The sequence below is a fragment of the Mobula hypostoma genome, chromosome 3 (genome assembly GCF_963921235.1).
Source record: "Mobula hypostoma chromosome 3, sMobHyp1.1, whole genome shotgun sequence".
Classification (NCBI taxonomy): domain Eukaryota; kingdom Metazoa; phylum Chordata; class Chondrichthyes; order Myliobatiformes; family Myliobatidae; genus Mobula; species Mobula hypostoma.
In genome coordinates this window covers 6,090,816-6,112,964 of record NC_086099.1, presented here as the reverse complement: position 1 = coordinate 6,112,964, position 22,149 = coordinate 6,090,816, and the positions used below count along the sequence as shown (strand labels likewise).

The 22,149-nt window shown below is 42.7% G+C and overlaps 1 protein-coding gene across 5 annotated transcripts in view; it reads left to right on the top strand.

The window, feature by feature from the left end:
* The window catches only part of dym (dymeclin), a 405,267-nt gene that overhangs the window by 61,505 nt on the left and 321,613 nt on the right, over positions 1 to 22,149 (top strand). For all 5 annotated transcript variants that reach the window (XM_063042598.1, XM_063042602.1, XM_063042600.1 and 2 more), the window contains 2 exons: positions 15,319 to 15,371; positions 15,922 to 16,015. In XM_063042598.1, the coding sequence (XP_062898668.1) occupies positions 15,319 to 15,371; positions 15,922 to 16,015 (147 nt within the window). The remainder of the gene's footprint in view (positions 1 to 15,318; positions 15,372 to 15,921; positions 16,016 to 22,149) is intronic.

The following is a 22,149-nucleotide window of genomic DNA, read 5'->3' as shown; positions in this document are numbered from 1 at the left end:
TTCATGGAAATAATCAAAAAGGTTAAAAAAAAGAAAACCATCTATGTATTTAAATGAAATAGACAACAAATTAGAACACTGCCACAACTGATACAGTACCATAAAACTGTAGTTCCTAATAGTTATTGATGGAGAAATTAATCGAATATGCACTGGTATGTTCTTTTGATTGACTATAAATGAACAAAATCAGTGCAGACACCTAGTGCAGATAATGGATTGCCTTCATACAGTATTTTTGACGATTGCATCCTTTAAATCTTCATTTTCATTGTAACATTGAAGTTGATTGTTGATACCTTCAAAATCTTCGTAGATCGTAACTTTGAAAAGTGAAATCGATTCATTTTCACTCCTGGACGTTTCTGGCATCTCCAAGCCTGAATGCTTGAAACAGCAGTGAGCAAAACAATTTGGAATTATCTTACTGCTTATTACTTAGCAACTATCAGTGACAATAATCACTGCTTTGGAACAGAAACACATGCTAGTGGCACTATTTTAAAAATTCTTAATTCTAAGCATGGTGTAGTGTCTAATAGACCCACAAGTGCACGCAGCTGATGCTTGTTAGAAGCTGTTTGGAAACAGTCTCCTCAAGTCAAGTCAAGTTACTTTTTATTGTCATTTCGACCATAACTGCTGGTAACACAGTAAAGACGAGACAACGTTTTTCAGGACCATGGTGCGACATGAAACAATACAAAAACTGCACTGAACTATGTAAAACAACATAAAAACTACACTAGACTACAGACCTATCCAGGACTGCATAAAGTGCACAAAACAGTGCAGGCATTGCAATAAATAATAAACAAGGCAATAGGCACAGTAGAGGGCAGTAGGTTGGTGTCAGTCCAGGCTCTGGGTATTGAGGAGTCTGATGGCTTGGGGGAAGAAACTGTTACATAGTCTGCTCATGAGAGCCCGAATGCTTTGGTGCCTTTTGCCAGATGGTAGGAGGGAGAAGAGTTTGTATGAGAGGTGCGTGGGGTCCTTCATAATGCTGTTTGCTTTACGGATGCAGTGTGTGGAGTAAATGTCTGTAATGGCAGGGAGAGAGACCCCAATGATCTTCTCATCTGACCTCACTCTCCGCTGCAGGGTCTTGCGATCCGAGATGGTGCAATTTCCGAACCAGGCAGTGATGCAGCTGCTCAGGATGCTCTCAATACAACCTCTGTAGAATGTGGTGAGGATGAGGGGTGGGAGATGGACTTTTCTCAGCCTTCGCAGAAAGTAGAGATGCTGCTGGGCTTTCTTGGCTATGGAGCTGGTGTTGAGGGACCAGGTGAGATTCTCCGCCTGCTGAACACCAAGAAATTTAGTGCTTTTAATGATCTCTACGGAGGAGTCGTCGATGTTCAAAACCCAGTTAAGTGATATAGTGTCCCAAACAAACAGAGGGAAATCTGGCAATTTTTTAAGATTAGTTTTTGTTCATTATGCGTTGTCTCAAATAAGCAGCTGCCCCGATTAACCAATGGCCAATTAACCCGAACCCTTTGTATGTAATTGTGAATTAATTGATTATGTTTTACATTTCTCACATTATAGTTTCACTTGAGGGAATTAAAGGACTGTTAACACGCTCACAGGTTTTCTGCCGAGTGTACTACTGAGCTACTTAAATCAGAATGTTTAGTTAAGTATCCAGTCTGTGCTGACTTAGCGAATATCTGCTGGAAAGTTGGTGTAGAGTTGCATTTTACTTCAAGATGAGAGAGAAATAAAAATTAACCAGGATTTTCATTTCTAATTACAGTTTGTTTATTTTTCCTGGCATATAGCAATAAGTAGAGTACATTGAAATTTTGTAAGATGTGGATTACAAATTACAGCAGGAGAGAGAAAAGGAGAAACTAAATTACAATGTGTCGGTATTTCAGTGGAATAAAGGAAATTGCAATAGCATGAGAGGGGAACTGGCCAAAGTTGACTGGAAAGGGACACTAGCAGGAAGAACAGAAAAGCAACAATGGCTGGAGTTTCTGCGAAAAATGAGGAAAGTGCAAGGCAGGTATATTACAAATAAGAAGAAATTTTCCAATTAGAAGTTGGACACTACCGTGGCTGACAAGTGAAGTCAGAGCCGAAGTAAAAGCAAAAGGGAGGGCATACAAGGAAGCCAAAACTAGTGGGAAGATAGAGGATTGGGAAGCTGTTAAAAACTTGCAGAAGGAAACTATGAAGGTCAATAGGAAGGAAAAGATGAATTATGAAAGGAAGCTGGCAACTAACATCAAAGAAGATACGAAAAGCTTTTTTAAGTATATAAAGGGTAAAAGAGAGTTGAGGGAAGATATAGAACTAATAGAAAATAATGCTGGAGATATTGTGATGAGAGTTGCAGAGGAATGGAATGCGTATTTTGCATCAGTCTTCACAGTGGACGACATCTGCAGTATACTGGACGTTCAAGAGTGGCAGGAAAGTGAAGTATGTGCAGTAAATATTACGACTGATATAATCCTCTGGTTCGGCCAGCATACGTTTTTCTAGGGGAAAACGACCTCTGGCCCAGACAAACTGAGAAATCTTGTTTCTGTGGATGCTGCGTGATGTGTTGCACGGTTACAAATCTGAACCGTAAAATATCAGACGGTACACCATATGCAATTTAACGATCGAACTTTATAAATCTTAATCTGACTATAGGGTTAGTAAAGAAAATAAAAAGAAAAAGGGCCCATTTTAATGAAACAGTCTAATGTGCATGTTGGAACTCACGGATTTGTCCATTCGTTCCCCATCGACCTTCTCCGAGCGTCGCTGACTGTTGACCTTTGCTCTGAGTCCACACCGTCTGCTGGTCTACCAACTCTTTCCATTTGCGTCTTCTCTCTTCGCTTCTCGCCGACAAAAGACCGCCAAATCCTTGCTCCTGGACCCACAAGAAAGAACAACATGCCTCTCATTGGATAGCACACATTCCAAAGCCCCCGTTATCTCCAGTCATAACCCAAACATTGCTGCTACAGAGAAACCATTACCTTAGTAGTGAAACCTTAGAGTGCGTTACACTGAGAAGGTGCTCAGGAAGCTTAATGGTTTGATGGTAGATAAATCTCCTGGACCTGATGGAATGCACCCTTGGGTTCTGAAAGAAGTAGCTGGAGAGATTGCGGAGGCATTAACAATTATCTTTCAAGAATTGATAGATTTCTGGCATTGTACCAGATGACTGGAAAATTACAAATGTTACTCTGCTATTTAAGAAGAGTGAGAGGCAGCAGAAAGGAAACTATAAACCTGTTAGCCTGACATCAGTGGTTGGGAAGTTTTTGGAATCGATGGTAGGGATGAGACTACGGAGTACCTGGAGGCACATGACAAGATAGGCCAAAACCAGCATGGTTTCCTGAAAGGAAAATCCTGCCTGACTAAACTCCTGCAATTTTTTTGAGGAAATTACAAGCAGGGTAGACAAAGGAGATGCAGTAGGTGTGGTATACTTGGAATTTCAGGAGGCCTTTGACAAGGTGCTGCATGAGGCTGCTTAGCAAGGTAAGGGCTCATGGAATTACAGGGAAGTCACTAGCATGGGTGGAGCATTGGCTGATTGGCAGAAAGCAGGGAATGGGAATAAAGGGATCCTGTTCTGGCTGGCTGCCGGTTACCAGTGGAGTTTCACAGGGGTCAGTGTCAGTTTTATGATGTAAGTCAATGATTTGGACTATGGGATTAATGATTTGTGGCTAAATTTGCTGGTGATGCAAAGATAACTGGAGGAGCAGGTAGTGTTGTGGAAAGAGAGCCTGCAGAGAGACTTAGATAGTTTAGGGGAATGGGCAAAGAAGTGGCAAATGAAATACAGTGTTGGAAAGTGTATGCCAATAGGCTGGTCCTGGATTTATTTCCTGGCATAATTTACATATTGCTATTTAATTATTTATGGTTTTATTACTATTTAATTATTTATGGTGCAACTGTAGCGAAAACCAATTTCCCCCGGGATCAATAAAGTATGACTATGACTATGACTATGAATGCACTACCAGGGATGGTGGTAGAGATAGATAAGACCATAAGACCTAAAGACATAGGAGCAGAATTAGGTCATTTGGCTTATTGAATCTGCTCTGACATTTCATCGTGGCCAATTTATTAACCCTCTCAATCTCATTCTTCTGCCTTTTCCTCATAACCTTTGACATCTTTACTAATGAAGAATCTGTCAACCTCTGCTTTAAATATATCCAATGAGTTGGCCTCCACAGTCGTCTGTGGCAATGAATTCCACAGATTCACTACTCTCTACCCAAAGAAATTCCTCCTCATCTCTGTTATAAGTGGACACCTCTTTATCCTGAGGCTGTGCCCTCTGGTCCGAGAGTCACCCAGTAGAGGAAACATCCTCTCCAAGTCCATTCTATCTAGGCCTAGCAATGTTCGATAGGTTTCAAAGAGATAAATTTAAAATTCAAAGTATATTTATTATCAAAGTATGCATAGAATATACACCCGTGAGATTTGTCTCCTTATGGGCAGCCACAAAACAAAGAAACTAAATAGAACTCAATAAAAAAAAGTACATCAAACACCCAGTGTGCAGAAAAAAATTGTGCAAAAATAAAAGTAAGCAAATAACATTCAGAATTGAAGTTCACGAAAGTTATTCCACAGCCATGAAGCCAGTCATCACTGCAGCCAATCCAGGAACCTGTTAGTTGTAGGCCACTGCTACAGTTCAGTGCAGAGATGAATAAATCTCACGGAGCAACGAGCTGAACTGGCTGTCCCTCATCTCCAGATCTCCAGCCCCAACACCCTGACCTTTTCAATCTGGCCTGATACTTAAATTGTACAAAACCTTGGATCGTTGCTTGCTTTCAGACCTGGGCCCTGCCACATCAATACTCTCTCAGCTGCCTCGATTCAGCCTGTACCCGATCTTTCCAATGTAGCTCGGTGCTCAAATTGATTAAACCGCGGGGCTTTTCTCATTCTCGGGTCCAGCTGCCTCGACTCTGCATTGCCTCTGCTTGCCTCACCACAGTTCTGCCCCATCAAATCAGCTTCAATTGTGCTCTAGCAATGGCCAATCATTGGAACATCCGCGCTCTTGGGCCCAGGCCCCGCTGCCTTGGCTCACCTCGCCTTGGATCGGCTGCTTCGAATTGGCTCCAAGTCTGCTCCAGCAATGGGCAAACATTGGCTTCTTCCTTATTCTCAGGCTTGGGCCTGGTCTCCGGTGTCTCGATTTGCCCATATACGTCACACGGCAACCCACCTGCACCTTTGAGACTTCAGTTTACAGTGCAAAAATGCCAGGTCGTACAGGTGGTTTAGCAGCTTAGCTCCAGCAGCGAAGTTACAGGCTATTACATAAAAACATAGAAAACCTGCAGCACAATATAGGCCCTTCAGCCCACAATGCTGTGTCGAACATAGGGTTACCCATTGCCCTGTATTTGAAAGAGAGCCTGTTCGGGTTGGCTGCCAGTTATAGAAGGTATTCTGCAAGTGTAGGTGTTGGGACCACTTTTAACGTTATATATCATTGACTTGGATGACTGATTTGATGAATTTGGGCCAAATTTGCAGATGAAATGAAGATAGGTGGACTATTGATTGCAGTGATTGCACCCAAGAAAAAGTGTGATTAATACAGTAAACACGAACACGAGGAAATCTGCAGATGTTGGAATTAATATAGTAACTTTTTTGTTTTATTTGCTACTAGTAAGTAGTCACTGTGCTTCACCAGCGCCATCTTAAATGAAGACCCCCTCATTTAACCTGACATTATTTAACCTACTTTAATATTAATCTAACCCTTTCCTTCCACATGGCCCTCCACTTTTCTGTCATCCATGAGCCTATCTAAGAGTCTCTTAAATGCCCTAATGTACCTGCCTCTGCCACTACTTCCCGGCAGGGCACTCCATGCACTCACCACTCTCTGTATAAGTAACTCACCTGTGACATCACACCTATACTTTCCTCCAATCACCTAAAATGATATTGAAGCTTGAAATATCAAATAAAATTAAGAATTTACAATAATTAGCAGGTCAGACAATATTGAGGAAAGTAAGTGTTTCACATTTAATGACTCTTCAATTCAGATTTAGAGTATCAAATCTGCATGCAAGTTTCTAGTCTCACAGAATGCAGACTTGAGGGAATGTTGTCTTTCAGGATTGATTTGAAGCAGATGTCCCATCTCCTCTGTTGGATGAACATAAAAGATCCCATGGCACTAGTTTGAAAGATGAATGGGCTTACCCCTGCTGATCAGGCAAATATTTATTTCTCAATTAGCATGTTTGAAAAAAATATAAGCTGTTTATGGGGAATTTGCAAAGAGCTAAATAGCTGCTGCATTTCGTAAATTATAGCAGTCAGCATAAGCACTTTATTGATTAAAAGATTGAAGGTTGAGTATTGAAGATTGTTTAATGTCATTTCCTATACGCAAGTGTAAAAGAGATTGAGATGATTGTTACTCCAGATCCGATCCAGCACCAAAAAACTCAATAAGATAAAGAGCACAATAATACAATAAAAACACAATAAATATAAATACATAAGGTGGCTTAATACTATAGATAGATTGTATGTCCATAAAGTGACCCTGATAGGAAATGATAAAGTAGTGGTGGTTGGGGGTGTGGAGGGGTGGGTTAGTGGGTGGAGGTGTTGATCAACATTACTGCTTGGGGAAAGTAACTGTTTTTGAGTCTGGTGGTCCTGGGGTGGATAATATGTAGCCTTGTCCTTGATGGGAGTGGGACAAACAGTCTATGAGCAGGGTGGGTGGGATCCTTCATGATGTTACTGGCCTTTTTCCAGTGCCTTTCTGTATATATGCCCTTGATGGTGGGTAGGCTAGTGCCAGTGATGAGTTGGGCAATTTTGACTACCTGTTGTAGAGTCTTCCTGTCTGCCGCAGTGTAGTTTCTGTACAGTGCAGCAATGCAGTATGTTAGGATGCTTTCTATTGAAGGACCTGAGTATCGATGTGTGTAGTTGAGCTGTCTTGAACCCTCTCAGAAAGTAGAGGCTCACCAGCTTTTTTGACAAGGTATGTTGGAATATTCCAAGAGCTCTGTGAAAGATGCTATATGAATGCAAATCCTTTTTCTTATTTAAGCAGGATCTTTGTGTTGTGAGTTAAGGTATTTGATAAGCTTCCCCATGCAAGGCTCCTCAGAAAATAAGGAGGCATGGGACCCAAGGAGACCTTGCTTTGTGGATCCAGAGCTGGCTTGCCCACAGAAAGCAAAGGGTGGTTGTAGATGGTTCATATTCTGCACGGAGGTTGGTGGCTAGTGGTGTTCCACAGGTATCTGTTCTGGGACCCCTCCTCGTTGTGATTTTTATATATGACCTGGATGAGGAAGTAGAAGGGTTGCTGCACAAAGGTTGGGGGTGTTGTGGATAGTCTGGAGGGTTGTCAGAGTTTACAGCGGGACATCGATAGGATACAAAACGGCTGAGAAGTGGCAGATGGACTTCAACCCGGATAAGTGTGAGGTGGTTCATTTTGGTAGGTCAAATTTGAAGCCAGAATATGATATTAATGGTAAAACTCATGGCAGTGTGGAGGATCTGAGAGATCTGGGGTTCTCGTCCATAGGACATTCAAAGCTGCTGCACAGGTTGAGCAGTGTTGTTTGGGCATATGGTGAGTTGGCCTTCATCAACTGCAGGACTGAGTTCAAGAGCCATGAGGTAATGTTAAAGATATATAAGACATTAGTTAGATCTCACTTGGAGTACTGTGTTTAGTTCTGCTTACCTCAGTACAGGAAGGATGTAGATACTATAGAGAGAGTGCAGAGGAAATTTGCAAGGATGTTGCCCGGATTAGAGGGTATACCTTATGAGAATAGGTTGAGTGAATTTGGCCTTTTCTCCTTGGAGCGACAGAGGATGAGAGGTGACCTGATAGAGGTGTATAAAATGATGAGAGGCGTTGATCATGTGGATAGCCAGAGGCTTTTTCCTAGGGCTGTTATAGCTAACACGAGTGGGCACAGTTTTAAGGTGCTTGGAAATAGGTACAGAGGGGATGTCAGGGGTAAGTTTTTCACACAGAGAGTGGTGGGTGTGTGGAATGCACTGCCAGTGGCGGTGGTGGAGGTGGATACAAAAGGGTCTTTTAAGAGACTCTTAGATAGGTACATGAGGGCTATGTGCTAAGGAAATTCTAGGCAGTTTCTAGCGTCAGTTACATTGTCAGCACAACTTTGTGGGCTGAAGGGCCTGCATTGTGCTGTAAAAGAAAAAATGTATCTGGAAAATTAACGTGTGTGGAGGTATATGTTCGGGAACGATTCTGACGGTGTCAGTGCAGAAGTGTGAATGGACTGTGAAGTGAGGTGCACCAAACTTTGATTTGCTGGGTATTGGTATGAACTGATTGTTGTCATTGCAACACACACAAAATTCTGGAGGAATTCAGGTCAGGCAGCATGTATAGAAATGAATATACAGTCGCCGTTTTGGGCTGAGTCCCTTCAAAAGGACTGGAAAGGAAGGGGGAAGATGATGAATTCCAGTAATGATGCCTCCTGCGTACAATGCTCTTTCGGTCGACATCTTCTGGATAGACCATGAAACAATATATTTCACTTCTTTTGCATCTTTTATGTTTGTTTTTTGTCTTGAATGTAATTTTGGAAGTCTTGGAGCCTGTGATTTGCAGTTTGGAGATCATTTTGGGTGTTTCAGCACTCTGCAGTCTCCGAAGGGATTCCGGGTGTCAGAGGCAGCATGCACGAACCTTGTGATGAGAAGGCTGCAACGCGATGTCGACTCCATTTCGCTGACTAAAGCGGTGAGGGAGATTGAAGCACTGGCTGCCTGCCTTTTTATTGCTGGGGGATCGCTTTACTACTGAAGAGGGGTGATTGCCTTTTTATCGCTGGTGAGATTGCTCTGCAATGGAGAGGGAGAATGTTGCCCAGATTTTCTGCATTTTCGGTGTGGACTTTTCTCACTCTTATGTTTTTTTTTGTTTTCTGTATTTTTCGCCCAATCTTTTTGTTTTTTTTTGTGTGCGTCAGAGGGGGATTTGGGGGCTGATGTACCTGTTCTGTTTTTGTTGGTGTTTTTTTTTGCAGAGGGGAAGAATTTGGGTGTTGATGATCATGCTGCCGTTCTTTTCTTGGTTTCGTGGCTATCTGCAGAAGAAGAATTTCAGAGTGGTATACTTTGATAAAAAATGAACCTTTGAATAAGAAAGTGGGGAGGAGAGGAGGACAAGCTAGAAGGTGATAGGTGAAACCAGATGGGTGGGGGAGGTGGTTGAAGTAAGAAGCTGTGAGGTGCTAGAACATAAGAAATAGGAGCAGGAGTTGGCCATCTGGCTGTCAAGCCTCTCTCCCATTCAATAAGATCATGGCTGATCTGGCCATGGACTCATCTCCACCTACCTGCTTTTCCCCCATAACCCTTAATTCCTCTACTATGCAAAAATCTATCCAACCTTGTCTTAAATATACTTACTGAGGTAGCCTCCACTACTTCATTGGGCAGAGAATGCCACAGATTCGCCACTCACTGGGAAGAGCAGTTCCTCCTCATCTCTGTCCTAAATCTATTCCCCTGAATCTTGAGGCTATGTTCCCTAGTTCTAGTCTCACCTACCAATGGAAACAACTTTCCTCCCTCTATCTTATCTATACCTTCCATAATTTTATATGTTTTTGTAAGATCTCCTCTCATTCTTCTGAATTCCAGTGAGTACAGTCCCAGGCGTCTCAATCTCTCCTTATAGTCTAACCCCCTCATCTCTGGAATCAACCTGGTGAACCTCCTCTGCATGGCCTCCAAAGCCAGTATATCCTCCTTCAAGTAAGGAGACCAGAACTGCATGCAGTATTCCAGGTGTGGCCTCACCAGTACCCTGTACATTTGCAGCATAACCTCCCTGCTCTTAAATTCAATCCCTCTAACAATGAAGGCCAACATTCCATTTGCCTTCTTGATAGTCTTGCAGCACCTGCAAACCAACCTTTTGTGATAGGTGAAAAGGCAATGGGCTGAAGAAGGAGGAATTTGATCGGAGAGGAGAGTGGACCATGGGAGAAAGGGAAGGAGGCGGGGCACCGGGGGGAGGTGATAGGCAGGTGAAGAGAAGAAGTAAGAGGCCAGACTGGAGAATTGAAGAAGAGTGAGGGGGGCAGAGAAAATATTGCTGGAAGTTGGAGGAGTCAATGTGCTTGCCATCAGGTTGGAGGCTATCTAGATGGTGTTGCTCCTCCAACCTGAGAGTGGCCTCATCGTGACAGAAGAGGAGACCGCGGATCTACATGTCGGAATGGGAAAGGGGATAGCAATTGCCACCGGGAAATTCCACTTTTTGCAGACCTGGAAGGATGGTTTGGGGTCCTGATGGGAGACGAGGGAGGAAGTGAATAGGCAGCTGTAGCACTTAATGAAATGCTTTTGTTTATGTACCATTTGGTCAGATCATGTCATACATGTAGAACAAGGCAGTAACAATGTAAACAATACAGAATATGGTGTTGCAGCCACAGAGAAAGGGCTGTCTGTGCAAGATTGAGACAAGGTGGATTAGGAATTCAAGTGTTCATTTTCAGTATATGACAGGTCTGTTCAAGAGTATGATGACAGCTGAATAGAAGTAGTCTTTTCAAGCTTTTGTTATCTTCCTGCCTGATGGAAAGTGGGAGACTATAAGACATAGAAGAAAAATGTGGCCTCTCAGCCCATCAAGTTGCTCCACAGAAGAGAAGAGAGAATGACCGAAGTGGAAAGGGGTCCTTGACTATATTGGCTGCTCTCCTGAGGCAGTGGGAGTCTTTGGAAGGGAGGCTATGCTCACAGTTGGGCTACGATTTCTTGACTTTGCATTATTGGGGTTGGCTACATTGGTGGCATGAGGTTCTGCCTGTTTGACCTCGGCATATAGTTATTTTGTATTGGGGGACTGCTTTGTCAAGTTCCTCCACTCCCATCTGTAAAAAGTGGAATTTTCAGGTCACAAGCAATTTTAATTCCTATCCCAATTCCTTTTCTGACATTTCGGTCTATAGCCCCCTCTTCTGCCACAATGAGGCCACTCTCAGGGTGGAGGAGCAACACCTCATATTCCATCTTGGTAGCCTCTAGCCTTATGGGATAAGCATTGATTTCTCCTTCCAGTAATTTCCCCTCCCCCTTCCCTCTTCTGTTATTCACTATTCTGGCCTTCTGCCACTTCTTCTCATCTGCCTATCACCTCCCTTTGGTCGTCCCCTCCTCCTTCCCTTCCTCTTATGGTCTACTCGCCTCTCCTCTTAGACTCCTTCTTCCCTAGCCCTTTACTTTCTCCACTTCTCGCCTCCCAGCTTCTCACTTCATCCCCCTCCCCCAGCCACCCGGCTTCACCTATCACCTTCTAGTTTATACTCCTTCCCCTCCCGCCCAACTCGTTCGGCATCTTCCCCCTTCCCTTCCAGTCCTGATGAAGTGTCTCAGCCTGAAACATTGCCTGTTTATTCACTTAAATGGGTGCTGCCTGATCTGCTGGGTTTCTCCACTGTTTTGTTTGTGTTGCCCTAGTTATTTAGAAATAGTTTTTAAGTGGATTTTTTTAATGCTCACCACTGAAAGACATTAGATCACAGGTGTTGTCTAGTTGTAAACTATTCGTAATAGGAATGCACACATAAAATATTTAAACTATTAAAAGTGCACAAGCTATTGTTCTCTATTATAAGATGGCAGTGCATTTCAGCTTACTGGAGCACAACTGCAGCATCATTACAGACTACTGTTTATAAACCATTTTCATTTTAATTTTCCAAGTATGTAGATTCAAAGTTAGTGTTCCACATTAACTGGTTCAGCGAGGTAGATTTTTTTAGTTCGTGCAGAGAATATGGGTATCATTGTTTGTTTTGGTTATTTACATTAAAAACTGACGAAAATATTTGTATCCTCAGAGGATGAGATGATGTTTGGTGATACGGATAGTCTGAGTGCATGCTGGGAAATGTATTTGCATATGCTTACAATCAAGCCAAGTTTATTGTCTTTTAATTATATACTTATATACCGTCAAATGAGACAACATTTCTCCGAACCAGGGTGTAAAGCACTATAATATATATAACACACAATAACTTAGGAAAATAAAGATAAAATCTACAGTTGAATTATGCATATATAAAGTGCATAAATTTAAATATCGTAAGCTACAGTACAGATTAACCGGTGGCACATTGAATGCGATGCGGCAGCGAGTTCAGAAGCCTAATGGCCTGAGGGAGAAACTGTTTTCCATCCTGATCATTTTTTTGTTTTTATGCATCAGAGCCTCCTGCTTGTTGGTAGAAAGTCAAAAAGGATGCTGGATGGACGTGTGGGATCCTTGATAATACTATGTATGCAGCGCACCAGATAAATGGTCCCGGTGGATGGTAGGGAGAACTCTATGATCATCTCAGCTGTTTGCACAGTCCTTTGTAGGGACTTCTGGACCGATGCTTGACTGCTTCCATACCAGCTGGAGATGCAGCAGGACACTCTCAATGGTGCTCTTATAAAATTTAGTTAAGATGGTGTAAAGATATATACTCAGTGGCTACTTTATTAGGTACCTCTGAGAGAAGGCTCAGGAGATTGAAGACTTGTACGGCCAGATTTGGGAACAGCTTCTTTCCAACTGTGATAAGACTGCTGAACGGGTCCTGACCCGGATCTGGGCCGTACCCTCCAAATATCTGGACCTGCCTCTCGGTGTTTTTGCACTACCTTACTTTCCATTTTTCTATTTTCTATTTATGGTTTACAATTTAAATTTTTAATATTTACTATCGAATTGTAATCCAGGGAGCGGGAAGCGCAGAATCAAATATCGCTGTGATGATTGTACGTTCTAGTATCAGTTGTTTGGTGAAAATAAAGTAAAAAGTATAATAAAGTGGCCACGGTATTTATTCATGGTCTTAAGTTGCTGTAGCCCAACATCTTCAAGGTTTGATGTGTTGTGCGTTTAGAGATGCTCTTCTGCATGCCACAGTTGTAACTCATGGCTATTTGAGTTAGTGTCACCTTCCTGTCAGCTTGAACCAGTCTGGCCATTCTTCTCTGACCTCTCTCATTAACAAGGTGTTTTCATCCACAGAACTGCCGCTCACTAGATATTTTTTGTTTCTCTCACCATTCTCTGTAAACACTAGAGACTGCTGTGTGTGTGTAACTCCCAGGAGATCCGCAGTTTCTGAGATACTCAAATCACACCGTCTGTCACCATCAAGCATTTCATGGTCAAAGTCACTTAGATCACATTTCTTCCCTATCCTAATGTTTGGTCTGAACAACATCCGAACCTCTTGACCATGTCTGCATGCTTTTATGCATTGAGTGCTGCCACATGATTGGCTGATTAGATATTTGGTTTAACAAGCAGGTGTTCAGGTGACCGCTGACTGTAGCTGAAATTGATTCTTCAAATGCTGAATTACAAATAGGCCACTAAACGTGACTTTTTGAACCATATGATTAATTCAGAATTCTTCTGTGTCAAGTATAAACATCAGTGTGGATTTGGGCTCATTTATTTGTTGGGCTGTTTATTGAGTGTATTGCTAGTAAACTGAATCAGTTTGTGTTGAAATGTGTGATTTTTAAAATATTGTAGTTCTTAGGCAACAGACTATCATGTTACTTTGGATAATGGTAAAGCAAATTTTTCCAGAATATTCTGAAAAGCTTCACTTGATAATTAACTATATGCTGTGAACAATTGGGTATGGTTCTGTAGTTATAGTCATAGATTTACAAATTATCTAAGCCAATAAAAATATAATATTGAATCCTGATGCATAAAGTAAGTCTCGTGTGTCAGAATTCCATGCATATAACAATTTTCTAATGTTATGCAAAGGACAGGTTACTGGTGCCTTAAAACCAGTCGCTTCAGGCAGAGGGGGCTTGTCAGCTGTGGTTGGCAGCTCATCTAGGAGAAGGAAAACTCTCATCTCAAACCTCTACTACCTTGTGGCTCTACGCACTCATGGGGAAGGTTGTGGGAGTAAACACTGAGGAAGAATCTGGAACTGGAGTCCCTAAGGCCATCCTCCGTTGAGTTCAACAGTGACTGGCACCTCCGATGATGCTGATGCCAAACTGTATCGATCTCTGGGTTTATCAGATGTGTGGAGAGGGGGAGCCTGCTACATGGGCAGCAGCTTGCTCTCCATATTATACTGCCCTGGCTTGTATATCAACATTATAGACAGCAAGGTTGACTCTGACCAATGGAGGGACATAAAATGTTATGCAAATTAAAACAAAATGTTATTCTGTCTAGCATGGTGGGCATGCTAGGTTGACACCTGAAGGTGTGGTGACACTTACTAGCATATTCTTTGGTTGTGCTGGTTGTTAACACAAACCATGCATTTCATTTTGTGTTTCTGTGTTAATAGAGTAATAGAACACTTCGGTGAAATGTTTCTGCGGTGGCCCTCTGGTGAAGAAGGTGAAATATTTAAGAGAAACATGAGAGGGAACTTCTTCACTCAGAGGGTGGTGACAGTATTGAACGAGCTGCCGGTGCAAGTGGTGGATACGAGTTCAATTACAACATTCAAGGAAAGTTCAGATAGGGACTTGGAAGGGAGGGGTATGGAGGACTATGTTCTGGGTGTAGGTTGATGGGAGTAGGCAGATTAATACTTTGGCACAGACTAGATGGGTTGAAGGGCCTGTTTCTGTGCTGTAGTGTTCTATGACCCTATGGCCCACCTAGTCTGTGCCAAATTATTGATTTGCCTAGCCCTATCAACCTGCACAAAGCCCTGCATACCCCTCGATCCATATTTGTTTATTTATTGATATACAGTGTGGAACAGCCCTTTCAGCCCTTCAAGCTGCACTGCCCAGCACCCACCAGTATAATTCTAGCCTAACCATGGGACAATTTACAATGACCAATTAACCTACTAACTAGTACGTTTTTAGACATTGTGAGGAAACTGGAGCACCCAGAGAAGGAGAAGACCCATGCACATAAGGGAAGGAACGTACAAACTCCTTACAGAGGATGCTGGAATTGAACTATGAACTCTTATGCCAAGAGCTGTAATAGCGTCGTACTAACTGCTACTCTATTGTGGTCCCTAACATACACTACCTATGTTAATGTGACAACAAAATCTGAAATTACAGATGTTTTACAATGTGGTTATTAACAGTGATTCTTGAAAATATTGAGAGCTTGTGAAAAATGCTGTAAAAGGGAATGTTTGTGTGTAATTTACATTATTTCTTTTACCAGTTTCATTCAGTAAAGAATCCTACTATGTTCAAATTATTGTTCTAATGTAGTGGATTTGTATTTTCTTTTTGCAGTGCCGATGTTCGTCTCTTGGAAGAGGCAACACTTCCAATCTCCAGGTCACTCAGTAAGTATGTTCATGCCTAAAATCAGATCAAATCATTTAATTTTGAAAATTATACATAACCTTATAGTGATAAATTTTTTTGCATTAAATTAACAGTGATCCTTGGAGGTTTAATTATCAAAAAGCAATCAATATCAATTTACTAGTTGAGTTAAGTGATTTCAGCTGGAGCAAAATAGATCTGTTAACTTTTTTACCCAAGGCGGGTGGGTGGGAGAAACTGGAACATACCAATGGTTTTGTTAACTTGTTACCCAGATAAAAATTTGTAGTAATTTCTCCTATAGATTAATGCCTACAGATTTTCAGTTTTGTGCAGAAAAAAAAGTAATTTGGGCAAAGTACTAGAAAATTGCTGGAAAGTTTTAAAATATCTGATTTTAATTTGGTACATTACTTTTTCAAAAAATAGATTTCAGAGTAAATACCCTTTAATCTGTTTTTGAGTAAGCCTTTTCTTTATTGCTTATAACATATTTCTGATTATCATAATACTTGTTTCAATATTCTTGATAGCAAATGTCTCTAAGGTTTTGTATATTTCTTTCAGTTGTGAACAATCCTTGTACAGGAAACTTTCAAGCTCTTGTTAAGATCTTCCTTAGTAGAACCAATGAATTAAAGATCTCAGCTGAATGTCAGGAGTAAGTCTGCAATCTGTTTTTAATGTCTGAATTGTATAAGTGCACATGTTGATCATTGACACAAACGGTGTATTTCACTGGATGTTTCAATGTAAAGTACTGTGCAAAAGTCTTCGGCACGATAGTTTTTAAAATATGTTTTCAATGGTATGGCCTCCATTGAGCACTAATCTGAATATCATTGAAGCTGTCTGGGATCACCTGGAGTGACAGAAGCAAGTGACACAGCCAAAGTCTATAGAACAACTGTGACAAGTCCTCCAAGATGCTTGGAACAACCTACCAGCTGATTTTCTTATAGAACTGCATGACAGTGTGCCTAAGAGAATTGGTGTAGTTTTAAAGGCAAAGGGTGGTCAGACCAAATATTGAGTTGATTTTGTATTTTACTGTTTACTGCTCTTTACAGTAATTTTTGTGATATATAGAAGCTTTTCATTGCATTATATTTAAAAACATCTTCACTTTACAGATTTTTATACACATGCTTAATACTTTTGCACAGTGCTGTACAGTAATTTTATTGTTTTCTTCAAAACCTATAACTTGCCTGTGATTATTTTTGCTGAATCCTTCCCCAACTCAGCATTAGTATACTCAGAAATTCAGCATGCTTTTCTATTTCTCTACTGTGAGTACATATTACTCCCTGTTAAAGGTTTTACTGCTAATGTTCTAGGGTGTCGTATGTCATGGTCTTTCTGTGCAGGCAATGTTTGGGTTACTGTTAGAGATAAGGAATACTTAAGGAATGTGGACCTTCTAATAAGAAGAGTGGAACAGGGCGAAGGTTCTAGAGAAGGCTGGGGTGTAGCTTTGTGGCTGACACGGAGAAGGTCTTTGTTTGGCGGGTGATGAAGAGAGAAGATACTGGATGGAACTGGTCAAAAGATTCAATCTGGTGGGAAAATGCAAGTCAATGGAGGTCTACCAAGGATCGGTGAATATAGATTTTGGAAGATTTGAGCTCCAACTGTCTAATTATAATGGACCCATTTTGTTTTTTTTCTTTTCTTTAATAACTCTTTGAGTAAGATAACGCTCATAAATATACTTTATAATTGTATGGGGTGTGTGATCTGTTGTTTCAAGCTGACAGGCTATTGCAGAGGCTGTAACTCACATAGCATTCACACAAACCAGGGTCTGGGTGGCAAGACATCCCACTTGCATGGATTTGGCAGGACCAATGTCATATACTCCCTAGAAGTATGAAGGTGGAGAAAGGTGGGGTCTCGCTGCAGAATCCAGTAGCTGTTAGTGAGGGGTTAACAAGCGGCATTTTCAGAAACGCCCATCAAAAGGGGGTTTCATTGTGGGGGTATCGTTCTGGATGGAATTAGTTGAAAGCTGCGTGATTGCCCTAAGAATTGATTAAGTGGGTTTGTGTTTAAGCCTGTGTTAAACTATTGTCCAGGAATGTGATTAAAATATGTGGTTATGGACACTGTAGGGGTTAAGCATTGGTACAATTCAAAGAGATTACCTGTAGCTAATGCTTGTTCTGAGCGGGGTAGATATCTGCAGCCCAGGTGATTTGTTGACTAGAGTTGTAAGCACGGTGAAATCATTAGGAAATGTTGCAATCATGGAACACCAGTTTGGATACCCCTGCCATAAGAAACATCCTCTCCACATCCACCCTATTTAGTTCTTTCAACATTCAGTAGATTTCAATGAGATCCTCATACATTCTTCTAAATTCCAGTGAGTACAGGCCCAAAGCTGCCCAATGCTGCTCATATGTTAACCCCTTCATTCCCAGAATCATTCTGATGAACCTCCTCTGGACACTCTCCAATGACAACACATCCTTTCTGAGATAAGGGGCCCAAAACTGTGGACAATACTTGAAATAAATGCCAACATTGCATTTGCTTTCTTTACAATAGACTCAACCTTGAATTAGCCTTCTGGGAGTCTTGCATGTGAACTCCCAAGTCCCTCTGCACCTCTGATGTTTGAACCTTCTTCCCTATTAGATAATACTATTGTTCCTTTTACCAACATGCATTATCATGCATTTCCCAACACTGTATTCAATCTGCCACTTTATTGCCCATTCTTCCAATTTGTCTAAGTCCTTCTGCAATTGCATTGCTTCCTCAGCACTACCTACCCCTCTACATATCTTCACATCATCTGCAAACTTTGCCACAAAGCCATCAATTCCATTATCTAAATCACCAATGAACAATGTGAAAAATAGCAGTCCCAATATTGACCCCTGAGGAACACCACCAGTCACTGGCAGCCGACCAGAAAAGACCCCCTTTATTCCCACTTGCTGCCTCCTGACTGGCCTGACAAAGGGTTGCGGCCCGAAACGTCGACTGTACCTCTTCCTAGAGATGCTGCCTGGCCTGCTGTTTTCACCAGCAACTTTGATGTGTGTTGTTTGGGTGGGCGAGACATCCCAGTCTCATGAATTTGGTGGGACCAAAGTTGTTTATAGCCCAGATGTATGAAGCTGAAGAAAGGTGGGTTTTTCTTGGTGCTGAGTTCAGTGGCTTCTTAGTGAGGGACTAACAAACCATTTCAAGAGATGCCCAGAAAAGGGGGGGGGGTGGGTTAGTTTCATTGTGGGGGTATTGCCTGGATTGAGTTCATTGGAAACTATGTAATTGCCCTAGGCATTGATAAAGTGAGTTCGTGTTTAAGCCTGTGTTAAACTGTTGTCCGGGAAAGTGATTAAGATATGTGGTTATGGTCGCTGCAGGGGTTAAGCATTGGTACTATTCAAAGAGGTTACCTGTAGTTAATGCCTGTTCTGAGTGGGGTAGATATCTGCAGCCCAGGTGAATTGTTGATAAGGGTCTTAAGCACTGTTAAAATATTAGGGAAAGTTGCGGTCATGGAGCGGCAGTTTGACCAAATGGCAGGCAAAGATTTTGTTTTAGTTCAGACTAACGCTGACGTAACAGGAGTGGATCTGCCTGGTGCCATTGGAATGCCCGGAGAGGCAGGGTCATGGGCCGTCCATACTTTCTGAGAAGAAGAGAGCATTGGCGAGAGTGCCGAATTGGAAGCCGAGTTTCCTGTAGCTGAAGGTGGAGACTTTAAAGCTCTCGCTTTTGAGGAGTGATGGGTGGAATTGACTGATGTGGAAGGTCTAATGAGTCCCACGGCGAGGGGTGAGAATTCTGAGTTGGTATGGCCCTTACATTCAGCAGCTACATGGCAAAGGGCACCGGCAGAGATTGAAAGTTACCATAGGCTGAGGATGTTCTCAGGAGTGCAGCCCACCCCTAAGGAGGAGGAGGTTATGAGACTTGGGTGGAGCAGACCTCTCAGATGCTGGATGAGTGGTAGTGCTCTGAAATGTGAAAAGTCAGTTGCTGGTCGAGAGTCTAAAGGGTCCAGCTGTTGAAGTCGTGAGGTCTTTAAAGGCAGAGAACTCCTTAGCTACTTCTGCCCGTTACATGCAAGCACTAGAGAATGTTTTTGGCATGACAGGAAGCCCAATGGAGCTTATGATGGAGTTTCAGAGCATGTTTCAGGAGAATGGGGAGAAATTTTCTGCCTGTGTTTTTCATCTAGGGAGACAGCTGCATTGCTTGTGGCATAGATGGGTCACCCAAGTAGCTGAGGTGAATCAATTAAGAATGGACCAAGTGGCAAAGAGTGCACAGTCACAGAACATGATCGCTTTCAGCTTCTGAATGTCTCATAAAATGCATGCTCCCCCATGTTTGTTGAGCTGATCAGAGAAGTAAAAGATGAGGAAACTGTGACAGAGGAGAGGGAGGCCTCCGTCAGCTGGGTCCAGTTCCCAGTAACAGCCTCTGTTGCTGAAGTGACCCCTGATGCCCCACAAACGAGGGTGTTACAGGAGTCCATGGCAGATTTTAGAGCTGAGGTATCCTGGTTGTTACTGGCGGGTGCTGCTGCCAAGCATAACAAAGCCGATAGGAAACCGGACCCACTGATGGGACGTACTAGGCAGAGAGCTGCTATTGAATGGGGTCCCTTGAAAAGGTGAGTGACCAGTATGGTCTGTTACAACTGTGGTGAGGACAGATGCTTCCGGCGGAGTGTGAAGGACAGGAAGCCCTTTGGAAAGTGAGCCCACAGTGAATTAAGCAGAAAGGGAAGTTGAGAAACTTCAGAGAAACCCACTGAGGGAACGGTCTGATGTCTCGGGGAGCACGTTCTAAACAGTGTATCAAGGAAGACACCAAAGTGAAAAACCCTATTCTTGAAGTCTTAGTGGAGCCAAGCTCCAGTGTGTCCCATGGATGGAGAGTATTTATGCTCAAGCCATACTTGACATAGGTTCTGAGGTTGCTCTGTTGTGCAGATCCTGCTACAACTAGTATTTGTCACATTTACCATTGACACCATTAAGTGCCCTAGAGCTCTGGGGCCTTAGTACAGATGACTACCCATATGATGGTTATTTGCCTTTGAAGCTGGAGTTTTTGGAAACAGATGTGGGAGTAGCTGAGGTCCTTGACATGTTACTGTTGGTTTGTCCAGACCCGGTCAAGAAGGATGAAGCTTTAATTCTTGTGGGAACAAATACTCCTATTGTGAGGAGGCTAGTGGAAACCTGCAAGGAGAGAGTTGGGGAGAGCTTTTTGAAAACGTTGTCCATTCATCTTGTGCTCAGAGCTGCTTTTGAAGAAGTGCTTGCCCATCCTAGGCTGGATGATGAGCACAAACGAGGGACTGTTGTGTTGCGGCCTGGGGAAGTAGCTCAAGTGACGGGAAACCCCAAATTTCCCGGAATGCCAAGGCCCTTCTGGTGGATGCTCCGGAAGACCACGAAGAGGAGTCACGGTTACCTGCTGGGGTACTAGTGAGGCCCAAAATGCAGAAGCCATCGATTGTACAGGTTAAACAGGATGACAGTGATTATCGGGAACATCCTGGAAAGGGAGGTCACCCTCAGGTGGTGAATGTGAATGGCACACCTTTTTCTGGTGACTGTAATGTCTAGTTTTCCTGTGAGGCAAGCAGGAGAGAAACCATCACCAGGAAAGGGGAAGTTGACAGCCAAGGCATTCAAATCTGGTGACTCCCTGGTACCTGGAGGTTGGAAGAGGAGATTGACAGAGAAGATGTTGAAGTTCAAAGATGTCTTTTCTACAGAGGAGTTTGATGTGGGTTGTTCCAAGAGTGCTCACCACACCATCTGAGTAACGGAAGACACCCTTTCAGGGAAAGGTCTCAGCAACGGGCACCTGCTAAGGTGGAGGATGTTAGACAGCATCTGTGGAAGCTGAAGGAAGCTGTGATTATTACTGAGTTCGAGTGCCATAGTGGTGGTGAGGAAGAGGAATGGGAAGGTACGTATGTGTGTAGACTATTGGATTCTGAACCGACGCACAGTCCCTGACCTGTTCTAAGGTTAGTTCTGTTCTGACCTGTCCTGCCTGAGTGGAGCGAAGTGGTTCAATGTGTTGGACATAAGGAGTGGGTATTATCAGGTACCATGAGTGAGGCTGGCAAGGAGAAGATGGCATTCATATGTCCACTTGGATTCTTTCAGTTTAAAAAGATGCTCCAGGGTATATCAGGAGCACCAGCTACTTTCCAGTGTGTCATGGAGAAAATTGCTGGCAATATGAACTTGCTTGAGGCGCTTGTATACCTGGATGATCTCAAAATGTTCGGGTCCACCCTGGAAGAGGCTACTGAAGGAGTTAGGCTGCCTGAAAGCTGAGGGGTTAAAACTGTCTGTGGACAAGTGCCAGCTCTGCAAGACATCTTTCAACTACGTTGGGAACATAGTCTCATGGGACAGAGTAGTTACAGATCCTCAAAGATAGAGCCGGTGACCACACGGCCAAGGTTCAAGAATGTGAGTGCCCTAGCCTCATTCCTTGGATTCTGTGGGTACTATTGGAGGTTTGTGAAAGACTGCTCTGAAGTGAGTCACCCTTTGAATCAGCTTCTGTGCGGTTACCCTCCCTTGGAGAAGAACTGGAGCAGGATGAAAGGAGAATATGGTAAAGATTATCTTAGCCCTTCGAAGCCTTTTGGAGCAAGATGAGGTGCGAAATGTGAAGCAGTCTTTCAGTTGTTGAAGGAGCTGCTGACAAAAGTGCCTGTGTTGGTTTTTGCAAACCCCCATTGCGATATGTATTACATACAGACACCAGCCGAGTGGGCTTAGGTGTGTTCTCTAT